This window comes from Geotrypetes seraphini, chromosome 3 (genome assembly GCF_902459505.1).
Source record: "Geotrypetes seraphini chromosome 3, aGeoSer1.1, whole genome shotgun sequence".
Taxonomy (NCBI): domain Eukaryota; kingdom Metazoa; phylum Chordata; class Amphibia; order Gymnophiona; family Dermophiidae; genus Geotrypetes; species Geotrypetes seraphini.
Window position 1 is genome coordinate 104,200,664 of NC_047086.1, and position 19,555 is coordinate 104,220,218.

At 38.2% G+C, this 19,555-nt stretch overlaps 1 protein-coding gene across 15 annotated transcripts in view; it reads right to left on the reverse strand.

The window, feature by feature from the left end:
* Window positions 1-19,555, reverse strand: part of PUM2 (pumilio RNA binding family member 2) — a 315,445-nt gene that overhangs the window by 105,388 nt on the left and 190,502 nt on the right. For 14 of the 15 annotated variants that reach the window (XM_033938769.1, XM_033938776.1, XM_033938772.1 and 11 more), the window contains one exon: window positions 8,515-8,751. The exons of the other annotated variant lie outside the window; for it this stretch is intronic. In XM_033938769.1, coding sequence (XP_033794660.1) covers window positions 8,515-8,751 — 237 coding nt within the window. The remainder of the gene's footprint in view (window positions 1-8,514; window positions 8,752-19,555) is intronic. 15 annotated transcript variants of the gene reach the window in all.

Here is a 19,555-nt window from a genome sequence, read left to right on the forward strand (position 1 = left end):
AAGGAAATGCATTTCTGGTTTTATTTCTACAGTGTTGAAGTACTTGTTGGCCCTTGCTGTGACTGGTGGGGATCCCCAAGCACCGCCAGCAGAGGACCTCCTCTAGAGATGGTCAGAACTCCCCTCCACCAAGCGCAGCAGTCGCTGGCAGCATCCATGAGCCACTGAGGTGCCAGCATCTGTGACTCAGGGACGCTACTGCTGCCTGCCAAGCTTGGCAAAAGGGACCCCAGGCCAACTGCAAAGGAAGTCCTCAGCTGACAGTTTGTGGGCTCTCATCAGCTGAGTATTTATATTTTATATTTACATTAGAGGTTCTGGTAGAAACCCATTTACAAAGTATGTATTCTTCCCAATTAATATTTCCAAATTAAAAAAGTCTCTTTGCTTATTTGTAAATGGGTCTCTACCAGAGCCTTTAATTCAGTAGCATAATTAAATAAAATAACTATTTCTGAAGTTTATAGGGAAGGATGGTGACGGAAGGGATTCCTCGCAGGGACGGGTGGGGATGGAGGGGATTCCTCGCGGGGACGGGTGGGGACGGAGGGATTCCTCACGGGGACGGAGGGATTCCTCACGGGGACGGGTGGGATTTTGGCGGGGACGGGTGGGATTTCTGTCCCCGCGCAACTCTCTACTCCAAATTTGCTTCAAACGCGAAAATACCTGCAAAGGGGACGAAACTGCGTTGAATTTAAAACAATAAAATGAGGAGAGCAGAACACACACAGCTGCAGTCATGCATGCAGAAGGAAAAGACTGCAGAGTGCTCTAAACTGGTCTGTGAAGTACACTGGAAGCAGAGTGAAAGATCCAGAGTGGATTCCTTCTGCAGCATGCGAGTATGGGGAAATAACCCTATTGTCTAGAATGTTTCACCTATTGCACTGGAAATAAAATTACTGAAATAAGAACCTAATCTTTTCTTTGAAAAGGCTTTGCTAGTTCTAGCTGAACAATTGAAGAATTTATGAACAATTGAAAAATTTATGAACATTTTTGATTGCTTAAGAATGGTAATTTTATATGATCATCGTAAAATTTCTATGTTGTGTTTTGGTTTAAATCTTAGGAATCTTTTTCTCTACTATTTAGAGATATAAAATCTTTTTTGAGACATTTCTAGACCATTTTTATGGCCAATTTATGGACCCCGTAATTATATAGATCCCTTCTATACTGCCATGCTGTGGCATGGTAAAGCATGGAATGATGAGGGATCCAGCTATCCTTTTTATATATAATTTAGTTTTTGTGATTTTGTTTGATCCACTCTTAATCAGTCCTTTTACAACAGGAGTATTTTGGTGACTTTGGTTTATACATTTTCCCCAAGAGGTCAGTAATCTTCAATATATTATGAAATTACCCTCTATAACATTCAAGTGAGCTCTATGGATGATACGTATCCCTAATACTGAGCAAGCTCCTTCATTGTGTCCAGGGAGGGGTAATTTATACTGTGTTTAGCATCTCCAGTTCTGAAATATTGGCACCAATAAAATGTTTAGTAGTCCAACCCACTTTCCCCCATGGTGACTGGCGCATTAAGAGAAACACTGTGTTCTTTACTCTTTCTAAATATCCTATACCTTCTGTCAGATTCCCTGGTTGCATGGAATATAAGTCCACATAGAAATCTCTTTAAAAAAAATTGTGGATAACCTGATCAGTATGCTCTGTCTATCCAGCTTTATCCTTCAGGGTAACTATTTTTTGATGGCCTGACTAGTTTATTGCTATCCTTGCTAACACTTTGCCACTCTCTGACTTTCCCCAAATTACTAGCCATAAAGTTGATAGTAGAACATGGATTTTAAGTTCTCTGATGTATTAATTTTTTAAGCCATTTGTATTGTCAATAATTGGGTTCTATTAAGCTCCGTAGGGATCTCCCATACAGTTGTCTCTTATCTAAGTTGTTTCTCTAATTTTAACAACTTGCTGTTCTCAGCCTTGTTAAACATACTAATGTATGCTATTATCTCAACCCTCAGTGCAATTTTAGCTACCTCTAAATATAAAAAAGGCTTCTTTTTGTGCTCATGATCAAATATATGACAAATTCCTTCAACTCCTCATCTGTATTTAGCCACAAAGGAAATGTGTAATACCTCAGTTGCTATGTTGGTTCCTATATTGTGAGACGAGTCTGCCCAGATCATTGCATAATCTAAGGGCTCCTTTTATAAAGGTGCGTTAGGGCCTTAACGCGCAAAATAGCACGCGTTAGCCGCTACCACCTCCTTTTAAGCAGGTAATAATTTTTTAACTAGTGCGCGCTAATTCTGTGCGTGCGCTAAAAACACTAGCGCACCTTAGTAAAAGGAGCCCTAAGTCTTAGCGATTTCTGTGGGTGTAATTATTTTTTTTTTTATTTAATTTGGATTTACAATATCACTTTTAACTGCCAAGGCAGAGCAAAGTGGTATACAATCTATTTGTAACATACAAGAAAGGAAATACAATTTTTAGATATGACAGCATCAGCTGTGTCACTGATACATAATCTATACAAGAATGGTCAAATATGCTCTGATTAGGCAAGTGTAATCCATAAGAATAATAAGCATACTGGGTCAGACCAATCTAACCCAATATCCTATTTCCACAGTGGCCAATTCAGATCACAAGTACCTGGCAAATCCCCAAATAGTAGCAACATTCCTTGCTACCAATCCCAGGGCAAGCATTGGCTTCCTCCATGTCTGTCTCAATAGCAGACTGTGGACTTTTCTTCCCAAAAGCGTGTCCATTACATTTATAAACCAATCTACATTAGCCACTGTCACCACATAACTCTGGCAATGTTTTCCAGAGCATAGCTATTTTCTGAGTGAAAAAATATTTCCTCCTATTGGTTTCAAAGTGTTTCCCTGTAAATTCAGAGTGTCCGCTAATATTTGTAATTTTTGATGAAGTTAAAAAAAAAAAAAATCAATTCACTTCTACCCATTCTATACCACTCTTGATATTGCAGACTTCAATCATATTTCCCCTCAGCCACCTCTTTTCCAAGTTAAAGCGCCCTAACTTCTTTAGTCTTTCCTCATACAAGAGGAGTTCCATCCCTTTTATCATCCTGGTTGCTCTTCTTTGACACTTCTCTAATTTTGTTATTTTTTTTTGAGAATTTAGCGCAATACTTAAGGTGACGTTGCACCATGAAGCGATACAGAGGCAATATAATATTCTTAGTCTTTTTAGTCTTATTTACCATTCCTTTTCTAATAACTCCTAGCATCTTGTCTGCTTTTTTGGCCTTTTTCATTAAGATGTAAACATCCGCTAAACATCCAGCAGATTTACCAGTAATTGCTCACTTACTAAGGTTATTGCTTTGCTAATATTCACCCTCTCTGAGTTAAGGGATTTGTCTTGAAAGTGTCCCCCATAATGATATGCTCTCTTTTGAATCTATGTAGTAGTTGGAGAATTGCCTTAGAAAATCTGGTTCATAGCTATTTGGAGCATATACATGCAAATCTTTGTACCCCCACTTTCCCTTGAACTATAACATGTCATCCCTATGGGTTTGTAGTTATATAATTCTATATCCACCTCTTGTGGAATAAAATATCTACATCGACTTTGTGCTAGAAGAAACCTCCAAACTTCCCTCCACCATCATTTAGCTTATCCTGTTCTACATCACTTAAATGAGTCTCTTATCAAAATTCTTTCCAGCTCAGCTACAGCAATCATTTAAAATTGTATTTATTTATCTACTGCTTGATGGGGTTCCCTTTTTTCTATTCTCCACTTGACATGGCTTCCACTTTTTTAGATTGTCATAAATAGCAGGACTGGGATGCATTGCTCTGACTACAGGCACGCCAGATCCGCCTCAGGGGAATCCTTCTCCCAAGCAGGCATCCTTGCCTCATACCACGCCGACTATTAGTGTCAGTGACCGCTCGGAGCAGGATGGGATGACTGGAAGTCCCTTTGAATGCCTTTATTACCACTTGGCTCTTCTGCATCTGTGGATGATTTGGGATCCTTGACGGGGTAGGCGTGGCAGCAGATCACTGTGATGGTCCCTCAGTACATCACCTTTCCAAATCAGCTTCCATTTCCCATGACATTTCTGACACCCTCTCTATGTTGAAACTTGATTCCCAGCAGCACTCCACCTCACAGTGCTCAGTCATGTGTGGCACTAATGCACAGATTAACTTTTTTCCTGCTCATCCAGACATCATATCCCTAGTCATTGACCAATAGGAGTCGCCTGAGGGCTCTCTGGCCAAAGCTATGTCCAGGCTCTATCCTATGGTACTGGAATTCCAGCTGCTGTTTGTTCAGCCGAAGGTGGATTCCACAGTAGCGCAAGTGATCAAGTGCACCGCCCTTCCAAGTGAAGGTGAAGTGATGGTGAAGGACGCACAAGACTGTAAGGTGGATTTGATCCTTAAAGACAGTTTGAAGCGCTAGCTTTGGGTATCAAAGCTGCAGCAGCTGCCTCATTTGTGGCACAGGCCTGCCATACCAGCTTGTGGACTAGTGGAGATCTCTATCAATACATGTTTAAGGAGGGAGTGGATTATGTGGTCAATGTTCTTTATGACATCATCGGAGTCTAAGGTTTTGACTTACTCCATTTCTGCCCGCCAGATGTTCTGGTTCAGACAATGGGCTGGCCACTCAGCCTCCAAGACAAGGTAAGACAACCCCATGTCAGATAAACCAAAGCAAGAAACTAAGTCGGGAAGGGACTGTGCATATCAGCCTTAGAACAAATGAAATTTATTAAATGCAATCATACTTTAAAACATATTACATGTATAAATATAGTCTGTTTCCTTTGCTCCTGGAATACAGTCTGTGTTTTGGCTTATATTAAAACATATGTATAAGCATGTATAAGAAATGCTCTGGGCTTGTTGTGAAATACAAAAGAGCTTGAACAGTGCTTGTAAACATAAACATAAAAATCTCGCTCTAAAAACTAAATGGCTTTCACGCTGTTTGCATTCATGCAGCCAAGTAGTTTTTTGAGCGAGATGTTTCCAAACGCTGTCCAAGCTCTTTTGTATTTCACAACAAACCCAGAGCATTTCTTTTAGATGTTTAAAGTGTCTCAGCCCATCTATTGGATTGACTCCTTCACCCCTGAGGCAGGCTTTCATTTTAAAGCCGAAACACAGACCATGTTTCAGGAGCAAAGGAAATGGACTCTATATTTCTAATCTAATCTAATCTTCAGTTTATATACCGGGTCATCTCCTGGAGCTTGACTCGGTTCACAATTGATTAAAATTAGAATGACAAAAGAGTAGGCCTGAGAGAGAGAATGCAATTGGTGTATCATTTCCAGAAACAGCACTAGTAATTAAAATTGAAGGTGTAAAATTAAAAAAACTAAAAGAATAACATATACTATTACTATGGCACTTCAGCAGGTAAGCTTTTTAGATATTGTGTAAACAATCAAGTTTTTAGATCTTTCCGGAATTGTTGTAACTGACCTATCAATCTGATAGAATCAGGAAGCCTATTCCAAATTTCAACCAGTTTAAATGCCATAGATTTACTAAGCTTCCCAGCACATTTAAGTCCTCTAAAAGAAGGAAATGATAATTTATATATTGTTGTAATCCTCGAATAACAGGATCTAGTAGCATTCCAACATAAAGGGATAGAAGGATCCAATATTCCATAGAGGAACTTAAAGACAACATATATGCACTTAAACTGTATCCTATAACGAACTGGAAGCCAGTGAAGCTTTCTCAATAATGGAGATACATGGTCGTACTTTCTTTTTCCAAAGATAAGTTTAGCCGCTGTGTTTTGTATCAACTGTAGCCGATCTAGACTACCATGTTTAATGCCCAAGTAAACAGAAACATTTCTTTGCCGAAGAATTTATCTGGTCATGAAATGTAAGAGAAGAATCCAGAATAATACCCAAGATTCTAGAGGAAAAATCTAGTTGTAATAAGATACATGATTTCAATGCAACATTAAAAAGGGAGATTTTCTAAGCTAGGCCCGATCCAAAGCAATTTGGTTTTTGAAGCATTCAGTTTCATTTGGATGGAAGTCGCCCACATCTTCAATTTGGAGATGCAACTGTCTATGCCCAAAGTCAAATCACTAAGATCATGACTAACTTCTAGTAGAATAAAAATGGACTAACTTCTAGTAGAATAAAAATGTCATCTGCATAAGTAAATATAGTCTCTGCAGATGAAAGACTGCATTTAATAAATTTCATTGGTTCCAAGGTTGATGTGCAAAGTCCCTTCCCCACTTGGTTTCTTGTTTTGGTCACTCAGCCAAAAAAGAATCTGCCCCTCGAAGGGCAAAGTATGGCGGATCACTGTCACAATTCCCTCCCAGACAGTAAGAACTGTAGGCCTGTCAGGGGTGGCAGAGGCAATTTTAGCGCCTCTAGGAGATCCCGTCAATTTTCCTCTAGTTACTGTTCTCAGAGGCCCTTTCAGGGGTCCAGACAGAAATTTGGCAGTTACAGGCACCAGCAGCCTGTGGGCTTCCACGGTGGTTCAGCCTCTAGGAAGCAACAATGATGCCAGGACGGCAGCCGCTGCTCCTATCTGAGGGCAGCTGTAAGCATTCTGGGAGGAATGAGAACAGATTTCATTTGACCGCTGGATTCTGGACATTATTCAGGAGAGGCATGAGATCGAATTCTCTTGGCCCCTCCCTCTGGATCTATTCCCCAGCTGGATGGCCAGAAAAGGAGGTCACAGTCTGAGCAACAGTGCAACAACTCTTGGACATTCATGCCATTGAACCAGTTCCTGAATCAGACTCAGGCAAATACTCTTTATACTTCATAGTGCCCGAGAAAGGCACCAAAGATTAGAGGATTTGAATTCAATAAACAAGGCCCTAAAAGTTCCCTGCCTTCACAAGGAGACTGTCCGCTCTATCATGGCGGTGGCTCCAGGAAAATTCCTTTACTCTCTGGATTTGACGGAGGCTTATCTGCACCCCCTCCCCCCCCATCTTTCTGGATCACAAGATGATGCAATGGGATGCGCGAGGAGCCTCCGCCCACGGCTTTGTGCACTTCAGCACCGAGGAAAAGGGAGCTGGCCTGATGTTAACACCAGGGGGCAGGCCAGAAGGCATGACACAGCATGGAGGGAGGGAGACAACAATGGTAAGGGGAATGATTTTATTTTTTAATTTAGTGATTGATTTACATCTGCTGTCTGTTCAGGAAGAAATGCATTTGTTTCTTTTCCTCTGGGGTTGTACTGTATGCACTGCATGCAGAGTCTTGCATCTTAGGGTTGTTTGTATATATTAGTACTTTTAGTTTTTGGTCCCGTATTTGCATGGGGTTTTCTATGTTCTGATCCCATATTTGCATGTGGTTATCTGTTGTTCTGGTAGGAATGAATATTGAGAAGCATGCAGTGTGCTTTGTGTAGTTTAATTTTGTGATTAACCATTATGTGTTGTTAATATGATTATACTGTGTGTGTATATATGAAAAATGAATGGAAAAAAATGGTGTTACAATTAGTACTATTATGGGGGCGGGGTCTGGGTGGAAATGGGCAGGGTTTGGTCCACGATTTAGCCCAGTCCATAGGTGTCAAAAGGTTGAAGAACACTGCTCTACAGCACCAACAAGCCTCGTAAATGGTTAGCAAAATTTTTTTTTAATGAAAATAAACATGAGCAGAAAAGACAGGCTCCTATCATTTTGCTTGTAGAGACAAGTGGGGAATTGGAGGACAGTCCAGAAGGATGGAAGGTGGAGCAAAAGAATGCTAAGCTCCATACAAGAATTCTCATGAGATGTGATAGACTACCCACACATTCAGGATTGGAGTGTCTGTTGCACTAGAACTACTTTTTCACCCTAGTGTTTAAGGAATCTTATATCCCCTGAGCTTCAACTCCCATGAAATCCTACAGGTCTCTAAAGATCAAAATCACAGAAAGGTCCAGAAACATAACTTAAAGCATTACTAAATCAGTACTTGATTCTGTTACATTCAATTCTATCAGAGTGGGGAGAAACAATTTAATAATTCAGGCCCTTAAGAGTTATTCTGTTCAGCTTCCAAAATTTGTATTTTCTTAACAAAGACCACCACTAAATGGCTGAAAAACAAGATGACGTTGGTACTTATAGATTGAAAGAAGAGGAAAGAAACTCGTGAACCATTACCTTGTATGTATAACTTTTAATCAATTTAAAGTTACAAAACAAAAATCAGGACAGCTATTACACACACACAAATTGTATAGATACACATATATATAATTGATAGAAACAGATAACATACATACACACAACACATATAACCAAAACAAAATTAGTGTAAAAATATAAATACAAAAATAAGGCTGTCTCACTCTTTAATCTTTTTTAATTGTATAAAATCAAAGACCAAAGTGAAGCAAATAAATACTGTCTCTTGAACATGTTAACAAGCAAAAAAAATGTACATTCAGCAAATCATTTCAAAATGCAGAATTATATATTTTATTAAAAACACACAAAATACTTTTTTTTGTTACCTAAATGCAAACTGGATGAGGATCCATGCGATGAAAGGGATGGCGGTGGCGTAAGTGAATGTCCTGGAGTTTGGCTTGGCAAAGGCATGCCTATTGGACTTGGTGAAGAGGAAAATCCCAGACTATTGTAAAATGGTTGCCCTATGGATGCTAGGCTGTTGCTAGATCTTTTGTACAAGTCAGAGCTAGCAGACAGAGAATCCCTCCTTGAAGCACTACTACTTGCAGAACTGCCAACTGAAGAAATAATAATAAAACAAACAAAAAAAAATCTAATTACATACAGACCATTAATTGATTATAACTGACACCCAATTAGTGTTTGCTGACAAAGAGGGACAAGCCCTCATAAAAGTTAAGGAGATATATACAGTATACTATGATTGTTAATGCAAAAGAGTATAAAAGCATGTGGATATGGCAGTATACAGTACACCATTCTGTTAAAATATTTTATTAGAACACTAGAGCATTATGGGAAGTTTCAGCTAATCACAAATGTCTCTAATGTGGTTTCATGATAAACTGTTGATGGCCAACAAAAACCCATGAACACTGCAACTGCACCTTGCTCTAAGTGGTGGTCTCCCTTTGGTCCCACTGCATTTCAGAAAATTATATAAAACTCTCACTCTATCAGGGACTAATAAAACTAACAGTTAAACCAAAAACATGGCAAAAAAGAAGCTATCATCCCACAGATCATCAAGTAGTAAGATTAGGTCCCTGAATACGCAAAGAAAAAGTGAAGCAAGAGTTTCTTCCACTCTATACTGAAAGCACACATTTTCAATTTTACCTGCTTTTCTCAGCTGTGTCTGTTTAGCCTATGAAGACAGGCCTTATGTCCTTACATTAAAAAAACCACAAAACACCCATGATAGGGCATAACTAACATTTTTAGGACTGCTACCACAGGCACAACACTGGAGAAATTACTTACTCAACAGTATGAAGTTATGAGACAAAGCTAGGTTAAAGAGTGGAAGAGACTGCCCAGAATGGAATGAGACATGGAAAGCAGGTCAGATACACTGAGCACCACACAGAATCTCAGCTAGTAAACCAGGAAAAACTTTTAATACTAATATTTAAAAAAAAAAAAAAAAACTTTAGCACTTGGTAAAAATCAAATGTTGATTAGTAAATAGATGCCTAAATGATTTTTTTTTTAAATTTCTTGTTGTAAATTATGTACCATATTAAAATGGAACTAGCTTCAAACATTTGTTAATAAAATTATGGCTGTGAATATTCATTTTTTAATGGAAATGATCCAAGGTGCGTACTATATGGATCAGTGAATGGTTGCACTCTGTACACTACTCTTAAGGCCACAGTAAAGACTCAAAACACAAAAGAACTTGCAAATTTTGTGCAGACCTTTTCATTCACTAGCATTAAGCAGTAACCAGAACATACAAACAGCTTCTTGTGGTATTCAACCCCTATAATCCATAAAAGGACCAGGTTCTCTTAATAAGTAACAGGCTCTTTACTAAATAGACAAGGGGTTTACCCTACTGACAATTTTAAACATTAATGATCTATTATTTAATTCTAACACTGCAAACATTTTCAAAATATGTCAGTGAATGGCTAATGCTACATAAACAAATAGAATGTCCTTGTATAAAGAGATTTTAATACAGATTTCTCTATAGCTCAACAGAGTTCATGAATGTTTCAATTAACAATTTCACAAACTTAGGCTCAATTCTGCACTAGTAGTAGATTCACATTGCTATCTATAACGGGGTTCTCCACAGCCAGCAACACAAATCAGACACATTAAGTAGTACACTTGATTCAACCACACTGACATTAAATAGTTCTCTAGGGTATTTATCTGAGCATCTGAAGGATTTCCCATGCAGCTGTCTCCTCTCCAAGTTCTTTCAATCAACTGTTGAGCTTATGATGCAATATGGTGGGAGGGGACTGTGCGTCTAATTTATCCTGTAATCTATAGAAAACCACACAAACAACTTTGCTTCTTCTGTCTGTTAACAGCAGGATCAATCAGCCACACTAGCAGGGAAGCAGGTTTCTCTAACCTGATTTGATATGAGATATTACAAGAAAAACTAAAATTCTCTTTATAACATTTAAAAGTTTCAGAGAAGTTGACTTGAATAAATAGGTTTTTCAATAACTGTCCAAAAGTTCTCTTTCTCTCCAGGACATATTGTCTAAAACAGCAGCATGACATTAAGGTGTGAACAAAATGTCTTACAAATCTCTTCAGCTGAAGATGAATCACTATCAGCAACTAAAATCACCATAGCCCTGATTCAGGGTGCCTTATTAGTGAGTTGTAGTCCTGTATTTCACTAGTTAGATATGGCCCTTTTTCAGGGACTACCTATCCAAATTTGTTTAAGTGAAAAAATGAAATACTGAGAAGCACCGATTTAGTTGTGTTTTTCTCATATAGTAAGTTAGTGACCCTTTACAGTACAGTGTGGGGAGAATCAGCTTATCCCTGTGTGCATGAGGTATTCAAAGAAAATTACCGTAGTCTTAATTACTTTTGTTCACCTGAATGGGGGGCTCCGAGCCAGTCTACTGACATCACCTATTTTAAATTTTAAGGTGGTCTCTCTTCATTGGACCAGGCATGGTATCTTAGATATCAGTCTGTGACTCATCTTGTCCCTCTCACCTATTTCAGCCATAAGGAGAGCCAAAAGAGCAGGACATCAATAGAAAGGACAATGCTAACAAAAGGACATCTGTATACTGAAAATTGGTGTGAAGTGGTGGGACTGTGAGGATCGCTTAAGTGAATTGGCTTGATCCTTAATTTGGTTGTTGATTCACATCTAAATGAGACTGAAGTAGCAGGATGAAGATGAACAAGTATTACAGTCGAGAAGAATGGAGAATAGACTGAAATAAGTTGGAAATGTAATGGAACTTAATGAAAGTTCTTGAGACTGTGAAGATTGCTTGATTGAAATGGTTGATCCTTCTTTTGATTTATAGGTTAAATCTAAAAATTAATAAAATAAGGTGGAGTGATGTATGTTACATTGACGTTGTGGGAAACTTCTGTTAGATTTGGAAAGAGAAGGAAAAAAAAAGGTATTAATCTTGGGTGGGTATAATTATAAAAAATGGAATCTGAAATATAGGGTATATCCTTTTATAAATATATTAAGGATATAGGATGGAAGAATGTTTGAAAGTTTGAATGAGGGGAAAAGTTTATAAAAATGGGATTAGAGTAAATATGGGTATTTAGGGTATTGTAGAATGGATTGACTGCAGGAGAGTTTGGAGTTGATTGTTTGGTAAGAATTAGAGAGAAAGAAAAAATGAGTATGTTATTGCCTGTGGGGAGTTATATTCTTTATTCAGTTAATATGTGCGTTTCGAAGTTTTCAGTCGTATTAGGGGAGGGGAGGGGAATAGGGGGGGATGGGGAAAGATGGGAGGGAGGGGAAATTTATATACTGGTTTAAGGAAAAAGAAAATATGTATATTTTATGTTTGAGAGAGATATGTTTATATATTATATTTTATTTGTAAAATGGGTTTTAAAATTTTTTCTTTGAACGTAAATGGCCTCAATCACCCAATAAAAAGGAAAAAGGTACTGGCATATATTAAACAACAAAATATAGATATTTGTTTTCTGCAAGAGACACATTTGTCTGGAATAGAGTCTATGAAGCTATCAGGTAATTGGATAAAACAATGTTTATATGCACCAGCGATTAAAAAGAGGGCAGGAGTAGCAATACTGATTAATAAAAAATGTTCAGCAACATTTAATATGGTAAAGGCAGATCCTCAAGGAAGGTGGTTACTTGTTGACATGAGCATGGGCAATATTACATTGGCGTTACTAAATATATATGCCCCTAATTCGAATCAAAGTGAATTCTTTAAATCTCTACAACAATTAGTTTTACCACTGGCTACTACTAATATAGTGGTGGCTGGGGATTTCAATGCTGTTATAGATCCAATAATGGATAAAAAGCTTAGTAGAATTATGAAATCAATGGGATTAGATAATTTGGTACAAGCATGTAATTTAAAAGATATATGGTGTATTCTTCATTTTAATGATCGGGAATTTACATTTTGTTCACATGTTCATCAATCATTTTCAAGAATTGATTATATTTTTGTTTCAGATCAGATGGTACAGCAAGTTGTAAAAGCTGACATAGAACCAATAGTAATATCTGATCATGGTGGTGTGTGGATAGAAGTTAACTTAATAGATCAAGATAATTCCAAACCTGTATGGAGGTTTGATAATACTTTGCTTGCTGATTCTAAATTTTGCACAGAATTTCAGATAAAAATGAATGAATATTTCAGACTTAATGATCTAGAGGAAATGTCGATTGGAATATTATGGGATGCTTTCAAAGCAACTATGAGAGGACAAATTATATCATATTCTGCGTATAAAAAGAAACAGATAAGAAAGCAATTTGAAAATTTGGAAAAAGAAATTAAAAATTTGGAATTAAAATTGGTTAATAAATGGGAACAAGAGACATTTCAAATATTGTTAAAAAAAATGTGAATATAATGAAATTTCCTCTGGGTTAGTAAGGAAAGATATTTTTGCTCAGCAAACGATGTATTATGGTAGTGCAAATAAGGCTGGAAGATTATTGGCAAATTATTTAAAAGCAAAGAAAAGAAAGGAGAAAATAAGCATAATTAAGGATGAATTAGGAAATTCTCATTCTCAAATTGGAAATATATTAAAACAATTTTTAAAATATTACAAGTCACTGTATTCTTCTGAGTCTTATTTAGATAAAGAGAAAGATGGGTTGGATTTTTTGAGTTTAGTTGAAGGACCTAAGGTTCCTGATCATATAAAAGGAAGTTTAGATAAACCTATATCATTAAAAGAGTTACAAATGGCATTGAAATCCCTTAGAGTTTGGACCGCTCCAGGTGGAGATGGATTTACAGTAGAGTTTTATAAAGAATTTCAAATTTCCCTTTTACCATATTTATTAAAACTATATCAGGACCAACTGAATAAAGGTTGTATATCAGGCACTATGGCAGAATCTTTAACTATTGTTTTGCCAAAGCCAAATAAAGATCCAACATTGGTGTCAAATTACAGGCCTATATCTTTAATAAATGTAGATGGTAAAATATTAGCTAAGATTTTAGCATTAAGATTGGCTAAAGCTCTTCCGCATATAATAGGAATAAATCAAACTGGATTTGTTGCTCAAAGACACTCTTCAAATAATACTAGACTGGCATTTCAGATGTATTATTTAACAAGACAAATTAATGATCCGGCTTTTTCAGTATCACTAGATGCTGAGAAGGCTTTTGATCGTGTAGAATGGAATTTCATGTATCAAGCTATGGAATGGTTTGGTATTGGATCTGGATTTATACAAATGATTCAAGCACTGTATAGCTCCCCAACTGCTCGTTTATATATAAATAATAATTTTTCAGATGCTTTTAAATTGCAGAGGGGAGTTAGACAGGGTTGCCCATTATCTCCTTTGCTCTTTGATATAGTTCTTGAACCCTTGTTGTTAGCTATCCAACAGGCAAAGGACATAGAGGGTATTCCATGTGCTGGAGTGGAATATAAAGTATCCGCTTATGCAGATGATATATTGCTTCATTTTGAGGAATCCGGAAACAACAATTCCATGTCTACTGGAGATAATAGATACATTTGGAAAATTCTCAGGATACAAAATAAATTGGACTAAATCAGAAATTTTACCTTTAAATGTGCATTGTACAAAAGGTATACTTGATTCTTTCCCTTTTATTTGGAAAGAGGATGGTATAAAATACTTAGGTATTTGGTTGAATAAAACACTCGAAGAGACAATGAGAATAAACGAAAAATTTTTATTACAAAAAGTAACAGAGTTATGTGAGCAATGGAATCCTTTACATTTGTCATGGTGGGGAAGAGTTCAAACTGTTAAAATGATGATTTTGCCTGTAGTTTGCTATCAATTGGGAATGATACCAGTGTTTTTTCAGGGGTCTTTTTATAAAAAATTAAATAGTATTCTGATTAAATTTATTTGGCTGGGTAAAATTGCAAGAGTGGCTCTAGTGTCTTTGCAAAGACCAATTGAGGAGGGTGGGGTAAATTTTCCCAATTTTTATAGGTATCATCAGGCCTATATCATGCGCCAAGGTATGTATTGGGTCCTCCCAGAGCTTTTGGAACAACTACCAGAGTGGTTACGGGTGGAGAGATCACTTATTTTTCCACTTAGGTTTGTTCTTCTGCTTGGTATAAAAGTGCCTAGAATACGTAAAGACAATAAAGTATTAATGGATACTTGGAAAACATTACGATTTGTAGATAAATTAACTAGTGATTCTATTTTAAAATTGAAACAACAGACTATTTGGGTAAACTCCAAGATACAAATAGGCGGGTTTAAGGTTGTCTGGAAGGATTGGATTAAAGCAGGTATAAGATCCTTAACGGAAGTAATTGATAATGGTAAGCTGCTTGATTTTTCACAATTGCAACATAAATATAGTCTGAATAAAAAACAAAGTTATAAGTGGTTGCAATTGAAGCAGGCTATTCAGATGGGGTTCCCTGAATGAAAATCTTTAAATGATCATTACAGCTTAGAATTCTTATGTTTCCAGGCAGATTTTCTGGGACACCAGGCCGCAAAGTGGTATAAAATTATATCTAATTATTTGAATAAGAAACCAAAAAATGGATTAAGAGATATTTGGAGCATTGAGATTAAGCATCAAATTAATGCATCTCAATGGCCACGTATTTGGTCTTGGAGAATTAAAGGTACGATGTCGGCATCTATTAGGCAAACATGGTTCTTTTTGTTGCATAGAGCATTCTGGACCCCTACTAGATTACAAAAATTAGATTGCTCTAAGTCTAATAGATGCTGGCATTGTAAAATTGAAATTGGAACTTTAGACCATCTTTTATTTCATTGTCCATGTATTCAGGCATTTTGGATATCAATATAGGATCAAGTTAATATATTGTTGGAAAATCATGTAGCATTATCCTACGACACAGTGATTTTTGGAATGTGTATGAGGGCCAAAAGTCAGATATCTGCAGCAAACAACAAATTATTGATGATTCTTACTGGAGTGGGAATTCAACAAATAACGACTAATTGGAAAGACTATTCTAGATTGAATTGTAGTTTTTGGTGGAACTCAGTTTGTCATTTGTATAAGATGGAAAGATTTCTTGCAGTACAGAGGGGATATTTTTAAAAGGTTTAAGGAGGTGTGGAGGCCATTAATTGAATATTGTAATGATTAAGGTTTATTCTTTTTCCTTAGGGGATAATTTGTATAAACGGGGGGGGGGGGGGGAGGGAGAGTCTAAGTATGTATATGTTTGGATGAAATATTTTGTTGATATGGGAGGGGATGGGAGGAGGGAATTAAAACATGTGTAATAATATTGGTTAAGAATGTCAAGTGAGTGATGTGAATTACTTGTAATAATATTGTATACTTGTTGAAAGAAATAAAAAGGAATAAAGATGAAAAAAAAACAAAAAACAAAAGGACATCTGCAATGGAGCATGGCCAATTACAGGTTCTTTTGTAAGGTTTTTTTGCTGTTAATTTTTGGGTTTTATTTTCTTTCCTCTCAGGATGCGTCTGGGAACTACTCTGTTGTAAAACTGAAGGAGAGACAGAGACAAGTTTGCTTAAATTCTGGGCTGAAATAACCAATATTAAAATTACTGCCATGAAAGGAATTTAAGGCTCAAAAAGGGCCATACTGAGGTCTCACAGCACAGACTGTTTTGTATGACACAGGCCTTTCAAACAAATACTACCTGACATAAAGAAACTGGGCTCCCTGGGACGTAAGAATGATGTACAACTATGTTACTTAAATGGACCTTTACTGAAAATGTGTTTAGATCAGATAGTAGAGAAAGTCACATGGAGTGCATGTGAATGGATCTAAATTAACCGTAATACATCAAAGAGAAAGCCTTATTGTATCAGAAGCTACTAGGCTTCTCAAATGCTTTTGAGATATTTTCTACTTCTTGAGAGAGATGCAGGTCCATGATGGAGGAATGCTCATCCTCATACTGTTAAAGCTAGTAAGTTCATTTCAGGGTGAAAGATCCTCTCCTGGATTTGTGAAATCTGGAAAATTCCACAAGACAGAAGTTTTCTAGATGAAGAAACCAAATGTATCAAGACCAGAATGGAGCTATGAGTTATTACAGGGGTTTCTCCTGTGTATTATTTTCTGCAAAATCTGAGTTATGAGCAAGAAGAATAGGCATAAAAAAAGTCTCATTCCCCACTGAATTCCGACAGCATCTTGAGCTATTGTATAGGCTTGGTAAAACTGAGGAAGCATCCTTTTCCCCTATGATGGAACAGGTCCATTGATGAAATTCACCAACAATGAAATCATTGAGTATTCTAGCAGCCATTTGTGAAACTGCAGAAAACAAACAAGCATCTGTGATAACAGTTTACATGCTTAGTATGTATGCAACAAAGTGAACTATACCTTGAGAAACTGCCCAGTCCCAGATCTTCAAAGGCTCCTTGCAGGAGGACAATTTTGTTCCTCTTTGTTTATGCAGAGATCAATATCTAGTTGTTTGAACAAATAAAAGTTCTATTTTCCAAAAGGTAGCCACTGAATGCTTTAAGGTAAATAAATGACCACAGCTCTTGGTACCAGATGGTGAATTGAAAGCAGTAGTCTCAAACTCAAACCTTTTGTAGGGCCACATTTTGGATTTGTAGGTACTTGGAGGGCCGCAGAAAAAATAGTTAATGTCTTATTAAAGAAATGACAATTTTACAGGAGGTAAAACTCTTTATAGTTTACTAGTGCTTTAGCCCGTTACATTTGTTACAGTAATGGGTGCTAGAATAGCCCATCTATACCCTGACCTCACTCATGCCCCTCCATCTGGCCTCCTAGACCCCCATTACTTTTCCGAGGCAGCAGCAGCGGTCCTGACGTACCAACCCCTCCTCCCTCAGTGCCCCAAAGCAGCAGGAGTCCTACCATTTTCATCTCTCCCTTTCTCCCTTTCACACCCTCTACCATCTCTCTCTGACCTTGTTTCACCCCTTTTGACATCTTTCCCTTTCCTGTCCCCTCTGTCCTTCCCCAAGGCCATCTCTCTCTCTCCTGCCCCCTCCATCCTCCCTGAAGTCTATCTCTCCCTATCCCCTACCATCTCTCCCTGTCCCTCTTGTAGCCCCTCTGTCCTTCTCATCCATCTTTCCCTCCCTTACACCATCCCTGAGTCTCTCTCTCGCTCCTTTCCTCACTTGACTCCAACATCTCTCCCTTCTTCCACTCCCCCCCCCCCCGAATCCAGCACCTCCTGCCTCTGCGGAGCTCTCGCAGCTCCTCCTCCTTTTACCATCTTACCCTTGTCTCCTCCGTCGAGGGAGCGAGATTTTGCTTCCGGACCTCTCTGCCGCTCCCCTTCCCGGCATATAATGCTGTTATTTTCATACCCTTGGGCCACCTCAGCGGATGCTTCCCTGCTCGGCGGTTACCTCCTGCGTCTTCTCTCCACTGCAGCCCCTCTTCTCTGCTGGGCGGTTCTACTGTATTGTGCATGTGGTGTCACGGAGGCAAGGACACACGGAGTTTGAAGTGTGCATGCGTGCTAAGGGTTTTATTATAGCGGATAAATCTTTCCTTTAACTGTTAAAGGAAAGATTTATAAACTATAGAGTTTTACCTCATGCAAAATTGTCATTTCTTTAATAAGACAATAACTATGTTTTCTGCAGCCCTCCAAGTACCATATTTTTTCTGCAGCCCTCACAATTAAAAGTTTAAAATCCTCCGTAGTGTTTATGTCTAAATTAATTGTATGGCACTGACAAAGTTTGAAAATAAAGATAAAAAAACAACAAAAAAAACCATCTTTCCTTTCTCAAAACTGACACATTTCAATCACTATATTGAAAATAAAATCATTTTTCCATCTTTGTTGTCTGGTGACTAGTTTTCTGTGCTTTTAACTATGTTTCCAGGGCCTTCTTGTCCATTGACTGTTTTTTTCTCCATCTTCACTTTCTGCCTTGCATCCATCTTTGGCATTAACTTAACATTCAATTTTTCTGCTTTCTTCTCAAAATCTACTTTTCCATGTCTTCCCTTCCCTCCCTATTTCCATGGTCTGACATCTCTCTCCTTCCCCCTCCCCAGTGTAACATTTCTCTTTCCCTTCCTCCTCTCTGCCCTCTGCAGTCCATCTCCCTTCCCTTCCTCCTTTCTGGCCCCCCTCCCAGTCCAACATTTCTCCTTCCTTTCCACCGGTCAAACATTTTTTCTCTCTTCCTCCTGCATGCTTCTCCTCTGGTCATTCTTCCTTCCCCCAACCAACATCTCTCTCTCTCTCTCTCCCTCCAAGAGTCCAGCTTTTCACTCTCTGGTCCTCCTTCCCTCCCCCAACCAACATTCTTCTCTCTCTCCCTTCATCTGTCCTCCTTACTTACATTGCTTTCAGTGGAAGTAAAATCTGGATGTCTCAATACACCCTCCTTTTCCTGGAGCAGAAGTTCTGTGAGGCTTCGTTTAATCCAAATAATAAGGCAAGAGCATGTTCACAGTCTAATGTGTGATGTGTTGCTTCACCAGGGTGAGAATGTGGTGATCTGATGTTGAAAAGGAAGTGCTTCACCGTCTGGATGTTGTTCTCAATCTTGACCAATGTCAATGGAGAGTGCACAATCTGGTCCTTAAGGCCCATATAGGTCAATGGTTCCGTGAGCCAATGTTGGGTAGGAAGGCACTGGCGCATGTGTGGAATGGGCAGTCTCAAAACTGTTTATAGTTTAAAGTTGACAGAACACTTTTGCACTGTTTATACCAGGCTCCGCAGATGAAGTCACCCACATGTGATATGCTGCTTGCTTGTCATAAGAACATAAGAAGTTGCCTCCACTGAGTCAGACCAGAGGTCCATCTCGCCCAGCGGTCCGCTCCCGCGGTGGCCCACCAGGCCCGTGACCTGTGAAGTGGTTTTTGTCCACTTTTGTAACCTACCTC